The sequence below is a fragment of the Stegostoma tigrinum genome, chromosome 8, assembly GCF_030684315.1.
Source record: "Stegostoma tigrinum isolate sSteTig4 chromosome 8, sSteTig4.hap1, whole genome shotgun sequence".
Taxonomy (NCBI): domain Eukaryota; kingdom Metazoa; phylum Chordata; class Chondrichthyes; order Orectolobiformes; family Stegostomatidae; genus Stegostoma; species Stegostoma tigrinum.
In genome coordinates, this window is record NC_081361.1 from 99,273,904 (window position 1) to 99,284,048 (window position 10,145).

The 10,145-nt window shown below is 50.1% G+C and overlaps 1 protein-coding gene across 6 annotated transcripts in view; it reads right to left on the minus strand.

Moving 5' to 3' along the window:
* Positions 1-9,815, minus strand: part of LOC125456052 (mucolipin-2-like) — an 82,879-nt gene extending 73,064 nt beyond the window's left edge. For 5 of the 6 annotated variants that reach the window (XM_048538713.2, XM_048538711.2, XM_048538710.2 and 2 more), the window contains exons 1-2: positions 9,425-9,815; positions 5,331-5,547 (exon numbers count right to left, since the gene is read on the minus strand). In XM_048538713.2, coding sequence (XP_048394670.1) covers positions 5,331-5,547; positions 9,425-9,432 — 225 coding nt within the window. In that variant the 5' untranslated portion in view covers positions 9,433-9,815. Of the gene's footprint in view, positions 1-5,330; positions 5,548-6,142; positions 6,246-9,424 lie in introns of those variants that run through there. The other variant, XM_048538708.2, reaches the window with a different exon arrangement.
* Positions 9,816-10,145: the final 330 nt, after the last annotated feature.

Below are 10,145 nucleotides of genomic sequence, written 5' to 3' on the forward strand. Positions count from 1 at the left end.
TGCCATACCTACTGAGTGTCTCCAGCCCATTATATGTTTCAATACTCCCCACTTGCCTAGATGAGTTCAGCCCCAAAAACTCTCAAGAAGCTTGACACCTTCCAGGACAAAGCAGCCCCCACTTGATTGGCACTAAGCACTCAAGCATTCCCTCTCTCCCGACACTTAGCAGCAGCAGTGTGTACTATAAGCACCACAGAAATTCACCAAAGATCCTTAGTCAGTACCTTCCAAACACACGATCACTTCCATTTGGAAGGACAAGGGCAGCAGATACATGGGAACACCACCCCCTGTAATTTCCCTCCAAGTCACTGGCTGAACTGGCATTTATTGCCCATCCCTAGTTGCCCCTTGAGAAAGTGGGCGTGAGCTGCCTTCCTGAACTGCCGCAGTCCGTGGACTGTAGGTTGAGCCCACAATACGCTTTGGTGGTGGTGGTGGGGGAGGCAGGGAGGGTGATTTCCAGGATGTTTACCCAGAGACACTGAAGGAACAGCGACATACTTCCAGGTCAGGATGGTGAGTATTCCATCACACCCCTGACTTGAGCCTTGTAGATGGTGGGCAGGCTTTGGGGAGTCTGGAGGGGAGTTACTCACCACATAATTCCTAGCTTCTGACCTGCTCTCGAAGCCACTGTGTTTATATGCTTCCGGTCAACGGTAACCTCCAGGATGTTGATAGTGGGGGATTCAGTGGTGGTAACACCATTGAATGTCAAGGGGCAGTGGTTACATTGTCTCTTACTGGAGGTGGTCATTGCTTAGTGTAAATGTAACTTGTCACTTGTCAGCCTAAGCTTGAATATTGTCCAAGTCTTGTTGCATTTGAACATTGACCACTTCCTTGCTGCTTGTTCCACTCGAATCCTCTGGAGAAGGCTTTGTATAAGATCAGATAGCCAAAACCCACCTTCCGGCAGCGAACATCACTCCCTCAGCACTGTCCCCCAAAGTCATGCATGTGAGATAAAGCCGAAGGAGTTCAAATTGAGGTGGGGAGGGGGATTTTGAAGGTGGTAGGGGGCAGATATCGTTTAATAGGCAGGTGACCTCAATAAAAAGATGGTCAACATCATCTCAATCACTGAAAACACAACCAAAGATCTGGCTCGTTCAACATATTGCACTCATGTGACAGCCTGCTCACCCTTAAATAGCATTCTTTTGCATTTAAGTGTCATATCCAGATACCTTGGCACAATCCAGACTGAATGAATGCCGGAGTGTTGGAAAGGAATTATTTTGTTAAGCAAAGACCCCTCAAGTGGACATAAAATATCACCTGGCACTATTCTGAAGCAAATCAGGACCCTTATCTTGGGTGCCCCAGATAATGCTACTTCTAACCCAGTATCACAAAAACTGCTTATCAGCATGCTAAAGAGATAATGGGAACTGCAGATGCTAGAGAGTCCGAGATAACAAAGTGTGGAGCTGGATGAACACAGCAGGCCAAGCAGCATCTCAGGAGCACAAAAGCTGACGTTTCGGGCCTAGACCCTTCATCAGAGAGGGGGATGGGGAGAGGGTTCTGGAATAAATAGGGAGAGAGGGGGAGGCAGACCGAAGATGGACAGAGGAGAAGATAGTGGAGAGGAGAGTATAGGTGGGGAGGTGGAGGGGGGGTGGTGGTGGGTAGGTCAGTCCAGGGAGGACAGGTCAGTCCAGGGAGGACGGACAGGTCATGGAGGCAGGATGAGGTTGGTAGGTGGGAAATGGAGGTGCGGCTTGAGGTGGGAGGAGGGGATAGGTGAGAGGAAGAACAGGTTAGACAGGCGGGGACGAGCTGGGCTGGTTTTGTGATGCCATGGGGGGAGGGGACAAGCTGGGTTGGTTTTGGGATGCAGTGGGGGAGGGGGAGAGCTGCTTGGCTTGCTGTGTTTATCCAACTTCACACTTTGTAATCAGCATGCTACAGTCCACATTCGAGCCTTCCCAATTTGATCCCAGCCGCGACCATATCGACATTCAGAATATTGAGACCCTTCTCCCTGCGTGTCCTGAAACACACCCTCGCAGCAATGCACCGGCATCTCCAGGCCCTGCAATCAAACCTATCCCAGCTCACAGCCTCCCTCTCCCATACCTGCAAAGGACCTCTCCTGTTTTTTTATTCTTCACAGGATCCACAACCTGAACTCACAATTCTACTCAGCTTTATTAGACACCAAAACTGGTAAGTACAGTAAACTTAGTGGTGCCTACCACCCAAAACGGGTTTCCTCCACCCCCCAAATCCCCAGCCGTACCCAGGACCTTCCCCACAATGTACCCGCCACCATTCGCCATGAGGACTCTGTTGGAGAACATATTGATAACGTCACACCCGCCCCCGCTGGGTACACCATTTGCGGGACAGCGAACAGCATCGCTGCTGAAGCCACCGCCTCCATTTCCGAAAAAAAACCACCACAGACATTACTGTCACCGCTGCTGCTACCGCCGACGCCACCCCGCCCACCGCCATTGCCAATGCCACCCCGCCCACCACTGACACCGCTCCACCCATAGCCAGCAGCTCCAGAGGAGGCAGCAACATCGAGCCCTGCCGAGTCTTCACCATCCCCCCCAAACCTGCCCGTCACTGAGGACAAACGGTCAGTCCTCAGCAAGGGGCTCACCTTTGTCCCCCTCCACCCACACATCAATGAATACCAGTCAGGTTTGGACATCAAGCAGTTTTTCCGCCGCCTCTGCGCTTACTTCTCTAACTGTGAGCCTAACCGTCCCTCCACTGACCCCTTCGCCCGCTTCCAACACAAGTTCTCTTCCTGGACACCACCCCCAGGCCCCCTACCCTCCCTCGACCTCTTCATCTCCAACTGCCATTAAGACATTAACCGCCTCAACCTCTCCACCCCTCTCACCCACTCCAACCTCTCCCCCGCAGAACGGACAGCCCTCCGATCCCTCTGCTTCAACCCCAACCTCAACATCAAACCCACAGACAAGGGTGGCACAGTGGTAGAATGGCGCACTGACCTCTACATCGCCGAGGCCAAACGCCAACTCTCCGACACCTCCTCTTACCGTCCCCTGGATCATGACCCCACCCCCCACCACCAAACCATCCACAACCTGATCACCTCAGGTGACCTCCCACCACAGCCTCCAACCTCATCGTTCCCCAACCCTGCACCGCCTGCTTCTATCTCCTTCCCAAAATCCACAAACCCACCTGCCCTGGTCGACCCATTGTCTCCACCTTTTCCTTCCCCACCGAACTCATCTCCACCCATCTGGAATCCATTTTCTCCCCCATTTTCCAGGAACTCCCTACCTACATCCGTGAAACCACCCACACCCTCCACCTCCTCCAGAACTTTCAATTCCCTGGCCCCCAACACCTCATTTTCACCATGGACGTCCAGTCCCTATACGCCTGCATTCTGCCTGCAGATGGCCTCAAGGCCCTCCGCTTCTTCCTGTCCCACAGGCCCGACCAGTCCCCCTCCACCAACACCCTCATCCGCCTAGCCGAACTCGTCCTCACCCTCAACAACTTCTCTTTCGATTCCTCCCACTTCCTACAGACAAAGTGGGTGGCCATGGGTACCCGCATGGGCCCCAGCTATGCCTGCCTCTTTGTAGGTTACGTGGAACAGTCCCTCTTCCGCACCTACACAGGCCCCAAACCCCACCTCTTCCTCCATTACATTTATGACTGTATTGGCGCCGCCTCGTGCTCCCAAGAGGAGCTCGAACAGTTCATACACTTCACTAACACCTTCCATCCCAACCTTAAGTTTACCTGGCAAATCTCCAACACATCCCTCACCTTCCTGGACCTCTCTGTCTCCATCTCGGGCAACCACCTAGAAACCGATATCCATTTCAAGCCCACCAACTCCCACAGCTACCTAGAATACACCTCCTCCCACCCACCCTCCTGCAAAAATTCCATCCCCTATTCCAAATTCCTTAGCCTCCACCGCAACTGCTCCCAGGATGAGGCATTCTACTCCCGCACATCTCAGATGTCCTCATTTTTCAAGGACTGCAACATTTCCCTACAGTGTTCGAGAACGCCCTTGACCGTGTCTCCCGCATTTTCTGCAACTCACTCCTCACACCCCGTCCCTGCAATAACCACCAAAAGAGAATCCCCTAGTCCTCACGTACCACCCCACCAACCTCCCACAACACATCATCCTCCCACACTTCCGCCATCTACGATCCGACCCCACCACCCAAGCCATTTTTTCATCCCCACCCTTGCCTGCCTTCCGGAGACACCACTCTCTCCGTGATTCCCCTGTCCACTCCACACTCCCCTCCAGCCCCACTACCCCCCGCACTTTTCCCTGCAACCTCAGGAAGTGCTACACCTGCCCCCACCCCACACCTCCTCCCTCACCCCCATCCCAGGCCCCAAGAAGACTTTCCACATCAAGCAGATGTTCACCTGCACATCTGCCAATGTGGTATACTGCATCCGCTGTACCTGGTGTGGCTTCCTCTACACTGGGGAAACCAAGCAGAGGCTTGGGGACCGCTTTGCAGAACAACTACACTTGGTTCGCAATAAACAGCTGCGCCTCCTGGTTGCGAACCATTTCAACTCCCCCTCCCATTTCACAAATGACATGTCCATCATGGGCCTCCTGTAGTGCAACAATGATGCCACCCGAAGGTTGCAGGAACAGCAACTCATATTCCGCTTGGGAACCCTGCAGCCCAATGGTATCAATGTAGATTTCACAAGCTTCAAAATCTCCCCTCCCCCCTCCGCATCCCAAAACCAGCCCAGTTCGTCCGCGCCTCCCTAACCTGTCCTTCTTCCCAGCTATCCCCTCCTCCCACCTCAAGCCCCACTCCATCTCCTACCTGCTAACCTCATCCCAACCCCTTGACCTGTCTGTCCTCCCTGGACTGACCTACCACCTCCCGACCTCCCCACCTACACTAACCTTTACTGGCTCCATCCCCACCTCTTTGACCTGTCTGACTCCTCTCCACCTATCTTCTCCTCTGTCCACCTTCTATCCGCCTCTCCCTCTCTTCCTATTTATTTCCGGACCCTCTCCCCCTCCCCCATTTCTGATGAAGAGTCTAGGCCTGAAACGTCAGCTTTTGTGCTCCTGAGATGCTGCTTGGCCTGCTGTGTTCATCCAGCTCCACACTTTGTTATCAGCCTACTGTGATGTGTGGGATCTTGCTGTGCACAAACCAGCTGCTATGTTTCTTATATTGCTTAACTAATTGTACAGCACTCTGTGGGACACCCCGAGGTCAGGAGTGGTGCTACAGAAGTGCAGTGATTTTCCTTTCTACCGTGCCCGCAGGCAGGCTTCGTCATTAATTCCACTCATGGTTTTTAATTACCTGCGTCGTCACCATGACGATTTTTCCAACTTGCAAACACAGCTTCCAAGGAAATTGCCGCCTGGCTCTGTATTTTTCGCACGGGCTCATGAAGAAGTAGTTGAGGTCCTCTCTCAGCCTGCTCTCTTCATCTGCTGCATCCCCACCAGGGAATGGGGTGAATAAGACTGATGCTTGGTTCAGAGGCAAGTTATTTGCTAACATGCCTGGCTGTCTCCTGCAAAGAACATTAAATCTTTAGCTTACAGGAAGGCCATTCAACCCTTCCAGACTCCTCTAATCAGATCATAAGATGTGGGAACAGAAGTAGACCATTCATCCCAGTGAGTCTGCTCTGCCATTTGATGAGATCATGGCTGATCTGATCATTCCCAGTTCCACTTTCCTGTCTTTACCCCGTATCTGACAAGGAGAGAGGTGATGACCTAATAGTAATGTCGCTGGCCTGTTCATCCATAAACCCAGGTAATATCCTAAGGACCAGATTTGAATCCTGCCATAGCAGACAGATAGTGGAACTGGCATTCAATAAAAGCCTGGAACTGGAAGACAGATGATGACCACAAAAATCATTGTTAATTGTCAAAAAAACCCATCTCATTCACAAATGTCCTTTAGGGAAGGACGCTGCCATCCTTAGCTGGTCTGGCCCAGAGCAATGAGGTTGACTGTTGCCTCCTTAGGGATAGGCAGTGAATGCAGGTGTAGCCTCCCAGCAGCGCCCACAGCGCACGAGCGAATAGAAATTCCATCACTGATTAGAAATCTGCTTGATATTCGATGACTACATGGAGCTAAACTCCTCCACCTACCTGGGTTCCTTAACCTTGTGTATTAAAGCACAGAGAAATCTATCGATCAGGGAGTTTAAAACCAGCTATTTGTGGATGAGATTTCCACTCTTCTGTCACCCTTTGAGTGCAGACTTTTTTCCAAACGTCTCTCTTGAATGGCCTGTTTCTGATTTTAACACTGCTCACTTACTCTGCGCTCCTCTCATTTCAGTTTCAAAATGTTTTAAAATAAGGAAGAATGACTTATGACTCCCTCCCGCGTTGTCTGTGACTAGTGTATCCAATGATTTTATTCTCTGTAACATTGCAAAATGGTGACCGCAATAATTCACAGGATGTCATGACTCATCAACTCATCTCCTAAACACTGGTGTGAAATACACACACTGCATCAGAATTAAGACCGATCCTTAAGAAGATACCTCTCACAAGTGGATTTGCACTTATACTTTCCTTCAAAATGCCACAAACTCCAATGCCTAATGGTTTCTCTTAGAGTTTTATATCTATCTTCCCCAGTGGAATGAGAAATGGAAAACAAATCAAAAGACATAGGAACAGGAACACCCCCTCTCTGACGAAGGGTCGAGGCCCGAAACGTCAGCTTTTGTGCTCCTGAGATGCTGCTTGGCCTGCTGTGTTCATCCAGCCTCACACTTTGTTATCGTAGGAACAGGAGTAGACCATTCAGCCCCTCAACACTGTTCCACCATTCAATAAGATCATGACTAATCTGTAGCCTGACTCCATTTTCCTGCCTTTGGCCCATAACCCTTCATATCTTTTCTTAACAAAAGTGTATCCATCTCACATTTAAAATTAACAACTGATCCAGCAATCCACTGCCATTCGTGGAAAAGAGTTTCAGACTGCTCCCATCCTTTACATGCAAAGTGCTTCCTAACATTTCTTCTGAATGATCTGGTCCTAATTCTCAGACTATGTCCCCAGTTCTAGAATACCCAACCAGTAGAAATAGCTTCTCTCTAGCGACTGAGTCTTTTCCTGTTAGCAGCTTGAAGACTTCGATCAGATCACCCTTCTAAGTTCTAGAGAAAACAGGCCTCATTTGTACAACCCCTCTTCATAACCTAACACCTGAAGCCCAGGTTTCATTCTACAAAACAAAATATCTTAAAATACAAACACCATCCATTATCTCATTAAAGGGCAGAACAAGCTCAATAGTTGATTTCTTATGTAATTTAGAACTAAACAAAAATTAAGCAGCATCTGGACGCCATCCCCACCCCTTTAACTCATCTGTCTCCTCTCCACCTACCTTCTCCTCTCGCCATTTTTGATCCACCTCCCTCTCTCTCCCTATTTATTTCAGAACCCTCTCCCCCTCCCCCTTTTCTGAAGGAGGGTCTAGGTCCAAAATGTCAGTTTTCCTGCTCCTCTGATGCTGCTTGGCCTGCGGTGTTCATCCAGCTGCACACCATGTTATCTCAGATTCTCCAGCATCTGCAGTTCCCATTATCTCTGGATGAACACTCCAACTGCCAGGGCAGAGCTGGCTACGAGCCAGGTGCCGGAAAATGGGATGAGTGTAGTCTGGTGTTTGCTGGTCAGCACAGACATGGTGGGCCAAAGGGCCTGCTTCTATGCAGCACAACTTTCCGTGACTCTCTTAAAATGAAAATTCATGTAATTCCTATATTTGCCTAACGTAATGTACAGGCACCGCCTGAAACGGCAACATGCTTCTGCTCCAGAATGCCCAATCTTGCTTTGTAAAGAAAAATCCAGTAATTGCTCTTCCCAAGCTCAGTCTTTTAAAGATGTTTAAGAAAGAGATTAACAGATTTCTAGATACTGCAGACATCAATGAGCACGGGGATGGTGCAGGAAAATAGTGCTGAGTTTGAACAGCGGTCACGATCGTTCTATTACCATCCCACTGCAACTCTCTAAAAGACTTCCCTCTCCACTTTGTATCAAGCATGCGGCAAGGCCTCACGAAAAACTACCAGAACTGATGCAGCGATTGAACCAATGGGGCTGCTATCATTCTATCCCATTCTGAAGCTTTCTAAACAGCTGAACCAACAGCACGTATCACAGACAAGCCCAATGTTTATTGCTGATAATAGGAACTGCAGATGCTGGAGAATCCAAGATAATAAAATGTGAGGCTGGATGAACACAGCAGGCCCAGCAGCATCTCAGGAGCACAAAAGCTGACGTTTCGGGCCTAGACCCTTCATCAGAGAGGGGGATGGGGAGAGGGAACTGGAATAAATAGGGAGAGAGGGGGAGGCGGACCAAAGATGGAGAGAAAAGAAGATAGGTGGAGAGGAGAGTATAGGTGGGGAGGTAGGGAGGGGATAGATCAGTCCAGGGAAGACGGACAGGTCAAGGAGGTGGGATGAGGTTAGTAGGTAGGAAATGGAGGTGCGGCTTGGGGTGGGAGGAAGGGATGGGTGAGAGGAAGAACAGGTTAGGGAGGCAGAGACAGGTTGGACTGGTTTTGGGATGCGGTGGGTGGGGGGGAAGAGTTGGGCTGGTTGTGTGGTGCAGTGGGGGGAGGGGACGAACTGGGCTGGTTTAGGGATGCAGTAGGGGAAGGGGAGATTTTGAAGCTGGTGAAGTCCACATTGATACCATTGGGCTGCAGGGTTCCCAGGCGGAATATGAATTGCTGTTCCTGCAACCTTCGGGTGGCATCATTGTAATGTTTATTGTCCACCTGCAACTGCCCTTGAATGGAGTGCCTTCCTCAAGCCATTGCAGAGCGCAGGTAAGAGTTAGCCACATTGCTGTGGGTCTGGAGTCACATATAGACCAGACTAGGTAAGGGCAGCAGTTTCCTTCCCTAAAGGGCCCCTGATGCCTGAGATGTGTATCAGAGATAATAGGAACTGCAGATGCTGGAGATTCCAAGATAATAAAATGTGAGGCTGGATGAACACAGCAGGCCAAGCAGCATCTCAGGAACATGTGCTCCTGAGATGCTGCTTGGCCTGCTGTGTTCGTCCAGCCTCACATTTTATTAGCCTGAGATGTGTATTCCAGGTTTGTTGATTGACAAACTGACTCACTTATTTATTCACTGTATTTAAAGTCCCCAGCTGGTATTTAAAAACACGTATCCCCAGAGATTCACCCTCTACCTCTGGATTGCAACCAATCCACTCCCCAATAAACGTTATCAAAGAAATCCCAAATTCCACAAACTGAACAAAGATTAAATCTTAAAATGGAGAGCTGTTGGGTACAGAGCAACTTACAGCTGTCCAGGTGAGAATAGGGTTAATCTCTCAGCAGCAGCAGCCTGGAGAATCTTATCTCACTTACCTGTCCATTTAGGTCGTTTGTTTTCATTTAAGTAGCTCCGGGGCCTTTACTGCAGGTTCCGGGAGCAAATTCTGTAACTAACAGAAAATACTGCGAAAGGACTTCAGCCCCTCAGACACCATCTGTGGAGAAAGCGAGAACAGTTCACGGTTCGGGACGTGAATGTTGACCCGGGGAGAGCAGTCTGCTTTTTTTTAACCTTCTCCCCTGCCCAGAGTTACTTCAGAGCGGTTCTGAGTGAACATGTCCCCAGTTCTCCCCTCGGAGTGGGCATTTGCTAAAGACTAATCTGTCGCGGTGTCTCAGTGAAGCTCAAAGACGGGGTAATAAGCTCACGGTCTCCGGGACAGCAGAGGAAGCTGAGACCGTGTGTGTGTGCGCGCCGCTTTCAATCAGTCCCTCCCTTCACCAGGGCTCGCCACAGAGCTCCGTGTTAAACCTTGCAGAAACGATGTGGAATCTACCCCTGTAAATAAACTGCCTCCAATAGCTGGCACTGCACCTGCTCAGCTCCTAAGAACACCTTTCAGTGTGTGTTTTGTTTGTATTCATACACGGGATGTGGGTGTCTCTGGCTGGGCCGGCATTTATTGTCCATCCCTAATTACCGAGAGGGCATTTAAGGGCCCAGAGTCACATGTAGACCAGACCAGGTAAGGATGGCAGATTTCCTTCAATAAAGTGAACCAGATCTTTGTCGCCCCCCAACAATTGACAATGC